Source organism: Numida meleagris, chromosome 5 (assembly GCF_002078875.1).
Source record: "Numida meleagris isolate 19003 breed g44 Domestic line chromosome 5, NumMel1.0, whole genome shotgun sequence".
Classification (NCBI taxonomy): Eukaryota; Metazoa; Chordata; class Aves; order Galliformes; family Numididae; genus Numida; species Numida meleagris.
The window spans coordinates 46,435,811-46,453,515 of record NC_034413.1 but is presented as its reverse complement, the minus strand read 5'-3'; the positions used below and the strand labels follow the sequence as shown (position 1 = coordinate 46,453,515).

Genomic DNA, 17,705 nt, shown 5'->3' with positions numbered 1-17,705 from the left:
GAGACCGAGGGCAGCAACACAGTGAGTAAGCCTTGTGAGTCTAATAAAAGAACTGAAATAAATGCTTTTGGTTGTACACCAGAGGAGACTGCTTCAAAAAGCAAACTGTGACTCTCCCAAGGTCGTCTGGACCCCAAGCACCTCTGGATCATAACTTAAGACTTTACGCGTGTGATGGAGAGTCTTGGCTTTTCAGCAAATATTGTTACAGCAGAGCTATGGTATTATTCCTTGACATGCATGTGTTCTGAAGAAACAGTTCCAATGTCTTCAAATGCTTGTGAAAGTGACCAGCAAGTTATTTAAAATACGTGAGAAATACCTGTGAAGGGGAGGGATAACTCTAAGCACGTAGACGTTTGTTAGAAATTTTTATACAGAGCCCAATTGATGTATGAGATCTTATCTTTTAAACATTTAAACACTGAAGGGGATGACAAGAAGTTCTGGTATGATCTATTCTTCTAAGTGAGATCTTGAACAGCATCTTTAAGGAGTGTTGCTTTATTTGATTGTGGTGAATTCTGGGATTGAGCTAGCCATTAAAAACCAGCACATTAGAGTTACTGAACAGTGCTCGTTCTGGTTTTTTTTTTTTTTTTTTTTTTTAAAACAATTCTTTGACATGGACATGTTGTTCATTGCAGTGGTTGTCTATGGGATGTCTGGATTCCCATTATCCTGCACTAGTATGTATTAGGTAACCAGCAAAACAATACCAACAACAAATGACTGTCTTTGTTTTTCTGAGTTTTAGTGTCCTTATTAAAGCTTATTGGAGCAATGGGAATTTTGCTGTGGATTTCAGTAGGAATGAGGCTGCAGAAGTATTTAACCAACTGGGAGTGGGCATATGCTAGCTTATTGCATGGTAATATAATTGACAATGAACTGAACTGAAAATAGTAATTAAGACTTTACTAACTTGTTCTTCATTACCAGTGCATATTTTAATCTGCATTAAATAAATGTTATTGTCTCCTAAATCTCAGCAAATACAAAATAGTAATATGATCAACTGTGGGAAAGTTGTCCAGAGTACATGACAGGCCTCTGTGGAGACTTCTTTAAATAGAAGACAAGTGAAAAAACTGCCCCAGCAGAGTGCTCTAATACAGTCCTATTTTACTAGGGAGGCCACTGTTAATTGAAAGCATGCTATTACGTTTTTCCTTATCTATACATTTGTGCTTATTGATATTTCATTAACTGTAATCGTGGCTGTTAAAAAGCTACACACTTTATTACCAGACCTTCTTTCAGTTACTCATCTGCATTCAGGTTACAGTGGATCTTGGTCATCACTGCAAAGATAATTCCAATTGTAGACCAAATCAGCGATCTCTTAGATTTCTGACAGCGTCCTGTATAAGATGCTTCAGAAAAGGTATGGGATGCCCCATGACGGGTAGCTCAGAAATAAAAAGCACAGCATTTGGGCACTGATCCCACATTTTCACTTTTTGGGGAAATGCTGCAGCTATTTCCTTCTCTGCCTTGAGCTATATACTTCAAAACACATTTAAAAATGAGGCATTTAGAACTATTTTTACGAATGGCCTAGTTTTGTTGGCTGTTTCAAAGTCTTGCCAAAAAAGTGCATCTCAGTTTGACTTGACTTTCCAATTGGGACCATGCTGATTTTTTTTTTTTTTTTACTTTTTTTTTTTTTCAATCAAAGAATCTCACTAAATTGCTCAGGGTTCAGTCTCCCTCTGGAACATGGGCTGCTGCTGCTTTTGGTTATGTAGATACTGAGTGGGAAATGTTTTTTTTTTTTTAAATCACAATTTAAAAACTTAAGTCTAAAGCGTGTCTGCACTATTTTGACAAGAGGTGGGAAAAGGAGACAGTTTGTTCCTCTTTAATCTGACCGTTGGTGCTAACTTTGCCTATACTTGCTCCAAAATGTAAGTGCTCAGTAGGGCTTTACCTTGAATCAACACACTCCTTACCTTTCTCTGATTCTCCATAACCTTCTGCTGAGGTGCAGGGCTACATAAAAGCAAGGTTTAATGTAAGGCGCATTTAAGAGCTTATTTACATAGCACTTCATTAAGAGAAAAGAGTGCTTAGTGACTGAACCCATCCATCTCTGCTAGACACATTCTTTCTCATGATATCTTTGCAGGCAGAAGAGTATAGGAAAAAGCAAGATGAAGGTTACTGTTCTGTAACTGGTCCTGCATCAAGTGAGAAAACATGCCAGCTGGCCACTGGGTAAGATCAAGGCTGCATCTGGGGAACAGATCTCTCCCAGCTCTCACCTCCCGCTTTGCTCAGCCTACATCAACTCCATTTCTGTGTAGACCCCTATTCTTTTATCAGTACCTGGACAAAAGTCCACACATCTGACTGTCCAGCCAGCACAGCAAACAAAAGAGGTAAGGTTTACACTATTAACTCAGTTGATAAGCACACCCATTTAGATTTCTCTTTACTACCTAGTTTCCAGTAGTCAAATTTGTAGAGCCTTGTTGTTATTACCGAGTTTCTCTAAAAAGTTATTTACTTTGTGACTAGTTAGGTGGCCAGGGAAGAGGGCAGAAGCAGGACAGCAACACCGCCTGTACTACTTACCTTTTTTAAAATAAGGTCTGGGTACTTATATTCAAGAAGCATCTCCTATATACACACTAACTGAAGGATGCAGGGCTTTCAAAAGTAATAATAATGTGCCTGTGCTCCCAGAGTTAAATAATGCTATCTTAAGGAAAAAAAAAAAAAAACTGTAGATTTTTTGAGCCTGTATAAATTTTGAAATGAAGAAGTGATGACTGAGTTGCTGCACAACTGAAATTATTCTTCTACGTATGTACAGTATGGATTTTCAGGGGGAAAAAAAAGGGTACTAACCCAAAGAACATAAGAACCAACTATTTTACTGAATACAGGATTCGGTTAAACCTTTTCCTTTTGAACCCACCACCTGTGGAAAGAACCGGCCGTCTTGCTTTTGGCATATGTTCTTATACACGTTCTTCTTTTGCTGTTCCTGCCACAACCTCCTTTTTCACCTAAAGAAGTAACATTCCACAAGGAAAGAGAAAGTTCGTATGCTGTGTTTGGTTACACATGTGGACATACCTGTTAACTGCCACATTAAAAATAGACTATAGTACTTCCAGGTGTCTCCTTAATGTGCATAGTATCTTTGCATGGAGTGAATAGTTACTTTGTACCACCAAGAGAACTGACCCTGTTGATAACTGGAAAATGGCAGGCTGGGTTGAACAAAATCCAGTACTTAAGGTTTGGTTAGGTAGGGTAAGGCAGACTAGGCTGTACTGAGGAAACCAGGAAGAGACTTCTTCCTTGGCAGGAGGAAAGCAACTTTTAAAATACTACTTGCTTATTATTGAAAAATGTCAAAGATGGAAGAAAGAGCTTTTAGAAAGTTGAGAATTCTATAGCAGCATTCAAGTGAACTCAGTATTATTCTACACCAGAAAAAGTAGGTTTTCCTCATGAAAAATTAAACTTAAAAAAAAAAGTTGGAAGTGACGACTTTATATCAGCATTTTGGTCTGCATGATTCCTGGAAGGATTCCTCTAGCTCTTATTACTCTAGCACCTCATTGCTGGGGTAGCTAGCCTTCTTCCAAACTTGCATTATCCAACATCCTGTAACGCTGAGCAGCGACTCACTGTTCTGAAGTCACGCAAAGCTTTAAAATGAAACCCCACAGTCTCCTCTTCCACTTTGCTATAAAAAGATCAGTGCACAGAGGAACTACAGTGAGATTTTTTCTTGTACTGGTGCAGCTGAAGGCCTTTTATCTTTTGCTAAGTTTTAAAAAGTTTAACATTTCAAAGCTGTGTGAAAATTGCTTGCTCCTTTTCACAGCATAAAAATAATAATTCTTCCCTTGAGTAGTTTTCTCAACTGCCAACAAAATGGAGAAACACAGACAAATATCTAGAGCAGCAGGTGTACACTGACACAAACCAGGTATGTTTGACTGAAAAGAGAGACAACTTGCTCTGAAAGTGCATGACAAAAATAGAGCGTTCACATCCTCATCAGTGTTTACAATAGCTAGATGCTCTGGAAGGTTGCAGTCTAGTGTCTAGGCCACAAAAAATTGTTCTTGGCAAATCAAAACTTCTATTGAGGCCGAGCTGTTTTCATACAAGAAGCGTGAGCTTTATAAATTACATGTGTAATGGCTTGTTTAATATTATAATTTATTTGTATACAGTCATCGTGTATGCAGCCTCTAGGTACAGCAAGCTGAATGCTGCATGTTCTCTCCAGCCACAAGAGTTTTATACTGTGGGACTATGTGAACTGATGAAAATGTGGATGAAAAAAGAAATACCGCTGCCTAGCAAATAGATTCTGAAAAAAAAAAAAAAAAGGTATTGGTCACAGCTATTAACTGCAACAAATACTTGGATGGAGTTGGTAGCGGTTTGATCAGTAACTAGCAGCTGGCTGGCTCTTCCACTGCATGAGCACCTTCAACAACTGCTTTCACACACTTGGCCATAGTCTGGGATGCTCGACTGATGGAATCTGCAGAAAAAAAAAAGACAATACCACATTTGTATGTAAACTATTAATTTTCACCATATGCAGATTTACACAGCCACTATAAAAATATGTAGTACAGGACTGCATACAAAGATGAGAAAGAAAAATGCCCTATACTTTGTGGGAATTCCAAATGATTTCATGAGAAAATTTTGTTTGAAGGAGTCAAATTCAACATATATTACTGGAGAGCTTTAAACACGTCATAAAAATCATACTGTAAAGCCAAGTAAAATGTATTGCTGGTTTCAGAATGGAAAAGCCATCCTCTACATACCTGTCATATAGAAGTCTTTTATTGTGAGCTGAGGTGGAACAAGAGGATCAGCAAGAAGCTGCTGCTTCACTAACTGTGGCAAGAAAGGAAAAAAAATGAAATTAAGCAGCTTTATGATAGGAACTCGGTACCAAAGCATTTCTGTTGTGAAATCTGCATTCACTGTTCAGTGTAGATCAAGTTATGCTTACAGTACTATGTATGAAGAAGGCTCGTTTTCTTAAAAAGCATTAATCTATATAACAGCATTAAACCATGCTTAAGTGCTTTGGTTTTGGTTACCTTTGATAATTCATTTGCCTGTTTGAAGTAGTTAGCCTCCTCCACGTCATCATACCGGACCAGATTAGGAGATACTTCTTCTAGACGCTTCCGTATTTCAGCAAGGTTCTCGTAAGGCAAGGTCAAACCAGCCACCTAAGAGATTCACAGAAAGAAATGCCATCAAATCCACGTGTTCAATACACTGTATTTTAACTACCAATCCATTAGCATACTTAAAGTAGAAAAATAAATAAATCAGGAAAACTCTATGCTCCTGAAAACATTGTCAGTTCTAACATACAAACTGAAGCCGTTACACCAGTCATAGTATTCTGTTGAGCTTTTGATGCCTACAGTTAGAACTACATGGCAGTAAAAAATAATAATAATTAAAAATAAATCAGGAAAACACTTTCCAATAGAGAAGGAACTTAACCACTCGGTATACTTTTACTAGGAGCAATTTATAGTGGGGAAAAAGTACCTCAGAGACAGCTCTAATGATTTTCCAGTCTTCCCTTGCCATCCCAGGAGGTGTTACTGCTACTCTTGTCTGCTGGGCCCTACCTTCAGTATTCACGTATGTTGCTGCTTTCTCTGTATACGCTGCTCCTGGGAGAATAACATCAGCCATGGGAGCTCCCACATCCCCGTGATGTCCTGAATAAGTGAACAAAAAAGAAAACTGTAAACAACCGCATAAGACATAAAGAGGAATGCTTTAGTAAAGTAATACAGAATTTCTGTGTTCCCAGAAGAAAGAAAAAAAGAGCTTGAGGTTCACTTGATCAGACAAAGCGTATTTTGCTGACTGCTCTGAGGTCTTACGTGCTCATCACTTTGGGGAAAATGAAGAGCCTGCAAGCAGTATAAAATAGTGATTCAGCCTCTACAGCCATTCAGCTTAGTGAATTAAGGTAAGACCAAGTTTTGGTATGACAGAACAGCTGGGAACCAACTTACTTCTTTCTGCCAGGTCTGAAGCTAAGCTCCACATTGTCAAACTGGTTTATACTCCCCTATTAGTCATCAATAATTTCTTATTTCTACTTAAGAAGTAGACAATCTATCATTTGCATGATGGAAGATTCATTTCTCATCAGAAAATTAAGGCTATAATTTATCAAAGGGTCAGATATGACCCTGTGTAGGCTCTCTCTCCAGCTTTTAGATCACAACGCTTCTACATTTACACCTACTAATTACCTTGATAGATGATAAAGCAATCCTTTGGCAAATCCTGACGTGTTATACAACCAGAATCCGCTCCCAAGAGATACAATAATTTTGGAGGATTTTTCCTAATTGCCTCCACTCCTGGTTTGAAACCCAGATCCAAAGCAGCTACCTGGCTTGCAACCCTACAGGAACAAACATTATGACTGCAAGTTATTTCAGAAGTCTCTCATCAGAACACGCTTAACTTTTTTTTGACCAAATATTTTGGACTGCTATGTCTCTAACAGTAACAGAACAAAATTGAAGCATAAAGGGAGCTGAGAATTTTGATAAAATAGTTGACAGAATATTAGGTTGGTTCTGCCTTTTGACAGACTGCTGCCAATTTAACTCGTCATGACAAATCTCACTTAAGATGGGATAGCAGAATAAAGGCAGACAGTAAAGTTCACGGCCTAGTGGCAGAGAGCTAACTTGTCATGTGGAACACTATGGTTCACATTTCAGCCATGACCTTTGCTTAGCAGGACTTTTCATTTAGAGCACTCGCATGGCAGATGAAAGACAACCACACTGAATCATCTTAATTCTTACGACCACCACTTCATCACTATTCGCTTATTCATACACACCCAAAACATCCTTAAAATGAAATCGCCATTCTTAATTTGCAGCATTTACTTTTCCATAATCCTACACAGTCAGGTGCCATGTTCATGGATATATTTAGAAGATTCTCTCTGTAGAGTACATATCTTTCAATGTTACTGAGGTAAAAAGTAAATTGAAAAACATTTCTCCTTTCATGCGAAATAGTGATTTTTTTTTAACCTATTAATATTCCTCAAAAAGTTTTGACCTTGGCTCCCAGACACAATGCAAAATGTGGCTTACACCTTTAAGGCCTTTGCTACTTATGTTTGTCTGATACAATCAGGAATATAGGTTTCATTAATTTAAGTTGTTCTTGGTGTGCCATCTCTCTGCCTTCAGTGTAAAGAACATGAAAGTCATGATAGTACAGGAGGCTGGCAAACCACATGTAAAAAAGGTAGCAACATTGTCCTTTAGTTCATCAGCACTTTGATATTAGATGTTTGAGTTTCAACAGTAGGGTTTTACATTCCAGTTTCCTTCAGAGCTCCATGCGTTGCTCTTGCTAAGGAGCTTTAGACAGAAGGACTTTGTTGAATCTCTGAATCTGAGAGCAACTGTATTTTCTGAAATTGTTTTTCCTTTACAGAAGTTGTCAGTGTGACAAAGTTTTAGAATGAGTGGAGAAGGACCTTCACAAGAGAAGCTTGCCTATTGAAATAATAATGGCACTAAGGTGAAAAGTTTTAAGGTACACACACCACTCAGTTAAGAACCTGCACAGTAAAAGGAATATGAGGCCATACTATTCAGATAAATTTGCCTTTCTGTTTTACTTCATCAAGATAAGAAGCCATCATTTAACAAGTGGCACCGGTCTGCCCTGCCTTCTGCTGGGCACTTGGGTATGTTATTGAACCTTGTAAATTTACACATTAAATTCCATATTTAAAAATAGCAGAATAAGAGAATCTAACGTAATCTTGTGAAGAGCCTGAGAAGTTTGCCAGGTCAGGAAACCCATTTTTATTTATGCTTCTGCTAGTTACATTCCCTGCAGGTTCTAACCTGATACAGCGTTTGCGTATACACAAAGAAACGTGTACGCATACTTTAAGGTAACCTGTGTAGGGCCAGCATTAAGGAAATGAAAACATCTCCAAAGAAAAGCTTTAAAGCAAACCTGTGAAGGATATTCATAACTTTCCAGTCAGAACCAACACCGCTCTTAGTCCTGGCATTTTGTGCAATGGTGGAAACTGCAGCATGGATAGCTGCTCCATCGTTGCGCTGCAGTGCTGCACTTCCTACCACCACCATTGGCTTTTTAGCCTGGCTGAGGACCTGTGCAAGTTAAGTATCAAGACATGAATTCCAAGGCTCTGAAGACTATTCTTGGCGCAGATAATGTAATAGATAGCTTAATTTCTACATAAGTCTTCCATGCAAAACTACAGTTCTGAAATGGTCATCATTTCATTTAGTGATAAAGCCAAGAGAAATGACTATGACAGTAAGCTACCCTGTTAGTACAGAACTATACTCCACACTCTTCAGTGGAAACAGCAGTGGCTGAAACAGCTTCACATCAAGAAATATTTCAAGAGTTTCCTGCACTGGAAAGTTTTACCTTAATATATTAAACAGTTCACACACACTTAGTGCACACCAATCACTACCTCATCTCTGCATTTGATTAAAAGCTAATAACCCTATACACAGTATGGTACTTCTGATCAAATCTGTCTCTGTGAGGAGTCCAGATCATTATTCAATGTATCTGAACATTTAACAGTTAGACTCTCAACTAGCATGTACCTTGCAGAATGCATGTTTCCCAGAAGCAATGTCCTGGAGTATCTGTGGTGATTCTCCCAGATGATCATACGTGTAGGTCAAATTCACAGCAGAGCCAACGAGGGCCACGTGCAAGTCATTGTGAAGCCAGCTGAAAATGCAGCAAATATATTATACACCAAAACAAATACGAAATTTTAGTCAAACCCACTGATAAAATTTCCCAAAATAGGATGCAAATTCTTTCTAAACAGTTTAAACATCTTTCACTGTTTTATTAAAATGTGGCTTAACATTACTCATTTAGGCAAGCTTATGGTTTTTAGAGCAATTTCTCTATATACATTCTGGGAGTAATGCAGCAGCACACCTTATGTGAGAAGTTCAGGTCTCAGTTCTCTTCTTCCCTCAAACTTTTGCCAATTTAATGGAAAAAAAGGATGCACAAAATGAGGTGCCGCACCTTTAAGGCATCTTTTACAGTGTTAGGCAAAAACAAAATTAAAAAAAAAAAAAAAACAACACTTACAGCTATTACTAAGACTACTCTTTTGCTTAATTCTTGGTTACTTTAGAATTGAAATTAGAATCGTTCATAAAAGGAAAGAGTTCTGAATCCCCAAACGTTAGGTAGGACAGGGCTTTTATAAACTTCAGTTATCCCCCGCTGATGCATCTTGTTAAATTAGCAGTGTTCAGAAGGTTGGGAAGTGGTCCCACTGCTTGTCAAAGAAAACACTACATTTGAATTATTGTTTCTACATCAGAAAGTTTGGTTTGTTATAACAATAATACAAAAAGGAGCAAACTGATGCTGAAAACTATTCTTTAAAGAATTATGCCTTAACATACATCTTTAAGACAAAGTCTGAGGTGTCTGCATTACATAAGAAAGGAATAAATGCGCATATGAATCTCTGTAAAATGTCAAAGTGACAATGAACAAAACATAGCCATACACTACAGGAAGAGACACCCTTGGTCTACACACGTCCCCTTTACTAAAAGGGTGAACTAAATCCACCAGGTCCACCTGGATGAATGCCCTCAACTTACTGCCTGCAGCTCCAGTTGTGCCAAATCCAGATGCATTTGCATGCTCATTCACCACCAAGGGATACAAACCTCTTTCGAATTCTAGCATTAAAAAGTGGCGCTTCAAAGCGTGGATTGGTGCCAACCAGAAGCAGCACATCTGCCTCCTCCACTCCAGCAATCTTGGTATTAAGCAGGTAGTTAGAGCGTAAATCTGTGCTATAATAAAGTGATATAAAAAAGAAAAAGGCAAGGCAATGAGGATTCAGGGAAGGAGTGAAGAAATAAATGTGAAAAAGATTCTAGATGTCCCAAATATTTTTTCACCTCAGGAAAAGATATTTTTCAATCTGAATTACTAACCCAAATAGAATCGGCAGCTTCTGCCTTTTCTGAGTGTCAGAAACAGAAAACATGAGAAGAATTACAATGTAGACAACTGAATAGAATGACTGAATTATCAAATTTACAACAGAATACAAAACTAACTCTCAGTAGCTTGTCAAACCGCAACAGAGTCAGTAAACGTGAAGCACACAAACCTTGTTGTAGGGGAGACTTCTGCCTCCACTCACAATCAATACTCTATATAAACAAATGTTGTGAGCTCAAATGAAACCTGCTAACATATCAGCGATTACTATCCTCGGTCATTTCAGAATCTTACCACAAGACAATTAACAGGCTGGAAAGTTTATTGATGTAATAATTACGAACTCTGCCTTGACTCTTACCCAGCTCCAGTAGTAGGGAAGATCTCTTCTGTGCAGAGCGTATCGCAATTTACTCTATTCAGTAAGTCTTTTAGAGCTATTAGTGCTTCTGCATCCACCAGTCCTCCTACAATTGCTGCTACATCCTTACCTTGGACAGCCTTTAGCTGGAGGGACAGAAAGTATAAATGTAAGCAAAAGAAGCCACAGAAATAAATTCCCTTTGGACTCAGGTAAATGCGTATTACATCACGTCAAGCCAAAGCCAGGCAATCTGCTAGCCTGGAGGAACACAAAATCAGCGGTAGGAGACTTCTGCAAGGCAGCAATTCCAGCTCCCTCAGAACTCACAACTGAAGCAAAGAACAGCTCTATGCAGGGGTCTTTCACTTGAATTATTATCGGAAGACTAGTTAATGCTTTTATTTTAGTGAAGCTACAGCACAGACAGAAAACAAACTTCCATTAGACAAGCTCTGGTAGTAAACTCAATTCAGAGGCATTATCTGAGAAGCAATGACTTTCATAACAAATCCTGCTACTGTACCACAGGGTGAAACATCCTTGAGGTAAGTTCAATTACAGTTATTCAATTCTACTTCAACCACATAAAATTTTAATCAAAATCCAGAGCAGTCATGCAGCACTTCATTTGAGCACCAGAATCAATCACTGCACACAGAAAGCAATGAGGCAAGCACGATTCAGATAAAAGTAATACAGAATTAATGGCTCTGATGGCAAAAGTGTTGATAGCACAATTCCAGTAAATTTAAAGATTCAGACAGATCGGAGTAATTTATGAAAGGCATTTCCTCTTGGGTTTCTGAAGGAGTAGTTTAGTTTCCTATTTAAATGCCCCAAATTATGCACTGCCTGCATGGATGTGAAATCATGATAAGGCAAAGTTCTTCGGGTCATCTAATCCACAAAATACTGAACGATATGCAAAAGATAAGAGATGTAAGTGGAAGTACAATAGAAGTCAAATTCTCCCCACTAACCTTAGAAAAAAAATGTCCTTTTCTATGTAGCTCTTTTCCTATTAATCATTTTAACATGTCCAGCCTTAGAAATTAATTTTACATGCTACATATATTGAAAATTGCTCTTACCACACCAGCAACACGAGTTAACACATCCTCCCATGAAGCATAAACGAAGAGTCCTTTCTCATTTTTGATCATGGGCTGTGTAAGCCTCTGACGCTTCAGACCATCATATGCAAACCTGAGCCAACACCACTGATATTAGTAAAGAGCAAAGACAAAGACATTTGTGTATACCAGATACTTTCTAAGACTGTACTTAAAAAAAAAGTTTGCAATGATTAGAAAAAAAAATAGAAGTTCTCCTCCTCAAAACCATGCAAAAAAATCTGACACAAAAAGGAAAATGCCACAAAAACGGCACAAAACCCAATAGCTTCGATTATCATATTAAAAGTATGTTGTACCAATTACTCTTCATTCTATCTTTCCAATAGTAACAGCGAAAATCAGAAGTCAGAGCTACTGTGCTGGTTTCTGTTTTAAAAAAAATGTGCCTTTAACGCACATGTGCAAATTCCTCCCACACACCTTGTTTTGTCAGATATCCATTCCTCATTGATATCTTCATGCAGCCTTGGCAAAATTCTCATCACTTCTCCAGTCCTTGTGCTTACTACAATGTTGCTTCCAACTGCATCAAGAACATCAATGGACTCTACCTTCCTGTTCAGGAGAATCAACAAACCATTTGCAATTTTCTATAGACTAAGAGCACGCAACTGCATAATAAATATTAAAAAAAGAAATCACGTGTTGCAGTGTAAGCTTTAGATTCACAGTTAAGAGCTTAGTTTCAAAGATATTTTAAATCATATCCTCAACAATTAATTTAAATTTGTTTACTTGATTTCAATTTTTCTTTATAGACATCTTTTCTAATAAGCGCAACCTCAAAGATTATGAACATAATCTGAAAGATTAAAAGTATAGTTTACTAACTATATCCAGAAACTCTACCATTTTTTCCTTTTCTTGAAAGATTTCTCAGTCAATAACAGAACATTAGGTTTAGTCTACTAAAAATTCTACAGTAAAAATCGGAAAAAAAAACCCTTGGATCCATAGGCAGGCGTACTGTCAGATAAAGTGCAATAAGAAAAACAGAGAAAGGTGCATCTTCAGTGTATGCTAAGACACATACCTTGTCTCCCATGGGCGTGCAGTAAAGGCATATGGCTTGGAGGTAAGTGCACCAACGGGGCAGATGTCAATAATATTTCCTGATAACTCTGACATGAACATTTTTTCAACATAGGTACCAACTTGCATGTCATTTCCTCTTCCGGTTGTTCCCAAGTCATCTACACCTGCGACCTCACTAGCAAATCTGGTAGATACAAAAAGATTGAAAAATAAATTTGGATGCTTAACAGCAACACAGCACATTTTTCAACTCATCTTATTTTCTGAAGATGAACATTAGCCTTAGCTCACATACCTGAAGAAAGAGAACAACTACTTAGATATAGTCCTGGACATGATGGCACTGCCCAACGTATCTATCTGCTGAAATTCATTTAGATGGGGCTACAAAAATTAGGTGTCGTTAAATCAAAACACCACAGAGGTTCAGTGGTCACTGAATTTCACAGTCAAAGTCTAAGATCAGCAGTATCTAAGAACTTCTTTCTGGAAGTAGGCAGGTATGTTGTATTTTTTTTCCATCAGGCTCAAGTTAGCTGGTACTGAATCTCAGGACTATGGAACAGCATAAATATAGCTACCAGAGGCTGTCTGAATAGAATAAATAAATCTTGCAGCTATGGCTGAGGAGGTCACCAGTTCTGTCTTAGAGATGCCAACTTTACTCCCATGTTTTGGCCATCTCTCTCTGCTTCCTATGACAGCTGTCTGGCAGCTCTGGGAAAACAGCCATCAGTCCCTACCAGAAAGAGTTCTTAAGTACAATTAGAAAAGAAAGAAAAAAAGAAACATTGATTGCCCCTCATGTTTCTTTGACAAGTAACAAATTTATATAGATATTCCTGCTCAAGTACTCTCTCCCGTGAAAAATAAAGGACGTTACCTGATACACCGAGTGCACTGTATACACCGAGTCATGATCGTTTTAACTAGTGGGCCAATGTTCTTGTCCTCAACTGCGCGTTTTCCCTCTCTAAATCTACTCCTATCACTGCCAAACATCATTGATTGATCCTAGAATGAACAACAGAAAAATATATGTATCGGGGGCTGCCGGACAGCACAATTTCACCTAAGGCAAGAAAATTAATGCACGTTTACACCATTTAATTGCATGCTGTACCTGTAGGTCACATTCTCCACCCTGATCACAGATTGGACAGTCCAGTGGGTGATTTGCCAGCAGGAACTCCATTACACCCTCTCTGTTGGTTTCAGGAATACAGTTAATGTCCACTCCATTATGTCCAGCAGACAGTACAAGTAATCAGCCACAGGAGACTAAAAGAAAGGTACCTTGCTTTCCTGGACTTCTCAGAATTTGTCAGTATGTTCCAGCCCTTCATAACTGGCATGGCACAAGCAGCTACTGGCTGCAATCATCATAAACAGCAAGCATGAGCACAACAGTATGGGCATAAATCCCAGCCTCCCCCCCGAATTCTGACATAGGCACCTGTTATTAACTTAACACGTTGCAGAAATAAAAAAGTATCTGAAATAAAAAATAAAAAAAATCTAATACAGAGTCACTAGAAGTCATACTTACTAATAACTTGCTATATAAGAAGGTTAAATAATTGAGGTACATTATTTTGAAAACCTCTAGTACTGAAGTTCAAAGCATGCATCATTATTTACTGGGCACTTATTTGGATACAACATTTCCCAAGAGTCTCGGAATAAAACTTTTCACAAGATGACTGCAAGATTAACAAAAACTCCTGCTCAGAAAATGAATCCTTCCTGCCTTCCACTCACATCATGATACAGATCATCATGACTTCAGTCCGTAACGATGTAACACTGCCAGAGATGCAAAGTTTTAACTGCTGAATTCAAGCTGAGGTGAGCTAGAGAGTTTTATATGGGTACATAAATGTTTATTTAAATGTGTAATCCAAAAGTAAACTCCAAAAGAATGCCTTAACTATCTAACTAGATTTCTTAGAACAATACTGCTGAAGACAGTATTCAGTCCTAAAGTTAATTACTATTTTACAGTGGACTTCAATGGTACAAAATGCACTAAAATATAAAGCAGTAACTGCAGTCTTCCCTTAGTTAGAACAAACCTGCAAGCACTAATTCTATGGCTGAATCCAAACAGTAACTGAAGTGTACTGCTTGCATGCTCTCAACTGAAAATCTGCAGGTGATGCTTGAATTACGTAACATAAAAATACATCTGAAAATACACAGTTATCAAATGCTCATCTTCAGCAGCAAGATAATCCCTAAGAAACAGAGTGACTGATCCATAGGTTTAAAAGTAGACAATCACTACAGCCCAGCATATCTTGGTCTTAACGCATACATAATACAGAGATTAACTTAAAAGCGGGAAAAGGGAAAAACCTGCTTGAAGCAGCTGAATTACAGTAATTTGTGTGCTTAAGATTGTGCAAAACAAGTATTTACAAGATTAACTAGGCCCTAAGCACAGCAGAAAACTGCACTTCTTATGGAACATACATAGTACCTTTGGAGCTTTCTCTATTTCCACAAGACACATCCTACAGTTTCCAGCAACAGAGAGACGGTCATGGTAACAAAACCGTGGTATCTGAATTCCAGCCTTCTCACAGGCCTACACAGAATAAGGAACAAAGGGAAATTAAATTTCAGTCACATCTTTCAGTAACACCTCATAACATATAGCTGGGTTTTTTTTTCAAAGAACAGCAGTTTTAGTGCTCGGAAATACAGTGCATTCAATCTTTCAACTTAAGTTGACTAAACTTTTAGCCTTTGTAGGAATAAATTTTAAAAACTGTAAACAAGCAGCAATACATAAGGTTATCAACTATAAATACAATTATTTTTCAACAAAATGACTGAGGAAATGAGAATTGACCTTTCTCTCATTCCTTTCCTCAAAGGACAGAGAAATTTATTAGATAGGACACCAGAAGCAAAAACAAAGTTTTAAAGAAAGAAGGCACTATTTGCAGAAAAGTGCATAAAAGAGCAAAAAATGAAAAATATATAAGAATGGCCACTATAATGTCAGATAATTCAACAAAATAGGTACTCTGCATGAAGGCGCCGGGCACTGTCAATTTTCAACGTAAACAGAAACTCAAGCCCAAAGAAACATTCTTCCATGCCATGCCTGAAGAGGTAACAGGAGGACTTAGACAATAGATTTCGTGAGAATGGATTAAGGCCCTTCTTGCTTAAAATCTTCCCCCATCTCATGAGATCTACACTATAGCACTAGCTTCAGCTGCCATGAGAAACACCACAGAATTATTTGTGTATGTGCCACCACTGAGAAGTCAGCATCAATTAATTAATAAATTAGTGTTTTTTATCCAAAGAGTGAGAGCTCTATCTTGAAACAAAGGCTATGTCCTTATTTATTATACCATACTCCCACTGAACGGCTGCTTGAAAAGATGGCAGTCTGGAGAATGATCTACTTGAAATTTTGGCCTGAAAAGCCACAAAAATGAGCATAAGATGGGAGACCCAGGGTCTGCTACTCCCCACAGCAGAAAGAACAACAACGCAGGAACAGCATTCTGAACCATAAGAACTAATAACCAAAAGTGATCCCTTGTTTCTCTGAGACACCACTTTAAGGTACAAAATCAGCAGATGAGAATGCTCAGCTCAGCCAATAAGCAGACAGCTGCCGCAGCTTCTAGAATCAAGAGCTAGAATTTGTAGCTTATAGAATTTGCCATACTGATAGAGTTCAGAGCTAGAATTTGAACTAGAACTTATTTATGCCTGTTCTTGTACGGATTACTTCAGCTTTGCAGTTTGGGTTCAACGTGAAACGGGAGGCGTTCAAGGGCAGGCTGGACGGGGCCCCGGGCAGCTTCACGTGGCGGGTGGCAGCTCCGCCCACAGCAGGGGTGGAACTGGGTGGTCCCTTCCAATCCCAACCAATCCCTGATTTTATGAAGAGAGCTTCTGCAATGAGAACCGAATCGCTGCGAAGAAGTGAGATGGAGGTCCAAGAAAACCCTGCCGTGCCAGTGCCCGCACCTGCAGCACTGTGGTTCCGGGGTCCACCAGCACGGGCTGGCCGTCCACAAACACCTCTATCTGGTTGCTGGCTGCTGTGGCGGTCGTGCGGCCTGAAAGACAGGGAAAACTTTTCGTAGCAAACCCTTCCCCGGCTGCTGGACGCGAACTGGCAGACCCCGCGGCCCTCCCCTCGCAGCTGCACAGCACCGGTGTAACTCCGCTTCCGCACGCCTCCCACCGCCAGCACCCTCCCGCAGCGGGACGCGGGCGCTGTGGGGAGCGCTGGCGCGGGGCGCGGGCCGGCGCCACTTACCGCGTACCGCGAAGGCCGGCGCGGCCGCAGGCAGGGCCCTGCGGAGGGCAGGCAGGCGCAGCATGGTGCTCTGCGGGGAGAGAAACGGCGCTGAGATGTATCGGTTCGAACGCTTTCGGTCGGGTTTTAAACAGGCAGAGTGACGGCAGCGGCGCGCGGCCCGGGGTCACCTTGCAGGCGGCTCCCGCCGGCAGCCCCGGCCCGCCTCACGGCCCGTCGAGGGCGCGGCGGGAGGAAGGCGCCGGGACCCCAGCTGCAGCCCGGTGCCCCGACCTCGAGGAGGAGCCGCCGCCGCCGCCGTTACCTGCGGGCACACGACGACTGGCGGAGACGGCTCGGCCTTACCCGTCCGCCTCGGCCCCTATGACGACCGGCTCGGCCCTTTCCGCCGCTCCTTCGGCAATCTCCGGGAACGAGCCGCCCGGAGCGCGCGCTCGGCAATCTTCGGAACGGGGCTCTTCGGGGAGTTCCGCTAGGTTGCGCCCGTCCGCGATTTCCGCCCTCCGGCAGAGCCCTCTCGGCCACCGTCAAACGCGCCGCTTCGGCCAGTTCCGCCTCTGCCGCTGCCGCGTTCGTCGTCCGACTCCGGCAACTTCCGCTGGCGCAGCGAAGCGGGGGGAGGGCGGGACGGGACGGGGTGCTTTAAAACACCAGTCCGACACTGACAGGCCTGCCGAGCTCCACGCGTACCGCTGCACATCTCACTCTAATCCATCTCAGCTCCTATGACGCCCGCTTCACAGTACGCCCTGCGCTGGAGCGGTGCCCAACCCACCGGGAACTATTTCGGTTCTTCCTAGCGGAAGGATACGTGTACGTG

General features: G+C 40.4%; 1 protein-coding gene across 3 annotated transcripts; it reads right to left on the bottom strand.

Annotated features, from left to right (window-relative positions):
- Nucleotides 3,495-17,581, bottom strand: NDUFS1 (NADH:ubiquinone oxidoreductase core subunit S1). 3 transcript variants are annotated; one of them, XM_021400748.1, is made up of 19 exons: nucleotides 17,056-17,080; nucleotides 16,886-16,955; nucleotides 16,591-16,682; nucleotides 15,074-15,181; nucleotides 13,888-13,964; nucleotides 13,715-13,796; nucleotides 13,475-13,605; nucleotides 12,590-12,775; nucleotides 11,977-12,111; nucleotides 11,512-11,626; nucleotides 10,418-10,563; nucleotides 9,774-9,902; nucleotides 8,670-8,799; nucleotides 8,035-8,195; nucleotides 6,285-6,439; nucleotides 5,563-5,738; nucleotides 5,097-5,231; nucleotides 4,815-4,887; nucleotides 3,495-4,519 (listed from the first exon to the last, which is right to left on the bottom strand). In XM_021400748.1, the coding sequence occupies exons 2-19, from the start codon at nucleotides 16,947-16,949 to the stop codon at nucleotides 4,428-4,430; spliced, it is 2,187 nt and encodes a 728-aa protein (XP_021256423.1). In that variant the 5' UTR covers nucleotides 16,950-16,955; nucleotides 17,056-17,080; the 3' UTR covers nucleotides 3,495-4,427. The 3 variants fall into 3 exon arrangements, with proteins under 3 accessions (XP_021256423.1, XP_021256421.1, XP_021256422.1); XM_021400746.1 differs by lacking the exon at nucleotides 17,056-17,080 and adding an exon at nucleotides 17,190-17,581 and having other exon boundaries at nucleotides 4,156-4,519; XM_021400747.1 differs by lacking the exon at nucleotides 17,056-17,080 and adding an exon at nucleotides 17,231-17,581 and having other exon boundaries at nucleotides 4,156-4,519.

Bases quoted from the DNA above. Each gene is read 5' to 3' on its own strand.
- NDUFS1 (XM_021400746.1), bottom strand. From the start codon at position 16,949: ATGCTGCGCCTGCCTGCCCTCCGCAGGGCCCTGCCTGCGGCCGCGCCG. The intron at 16,683-16,885 runs GTAAGTGGCGCC...CCTGTCTTTCAG, and splicing joins GCCGGCCTTCGCGGTACGCG to GCCGCACGACCGCCACAGCA. The intron at 10,564-11,511 runs GTAAGAGCAATT...CTGTCCCTCCAG, and splicing joins TAACTCGTGTTGCTGGTGTG to CTAAAGGCTGTCCAAGGTAA.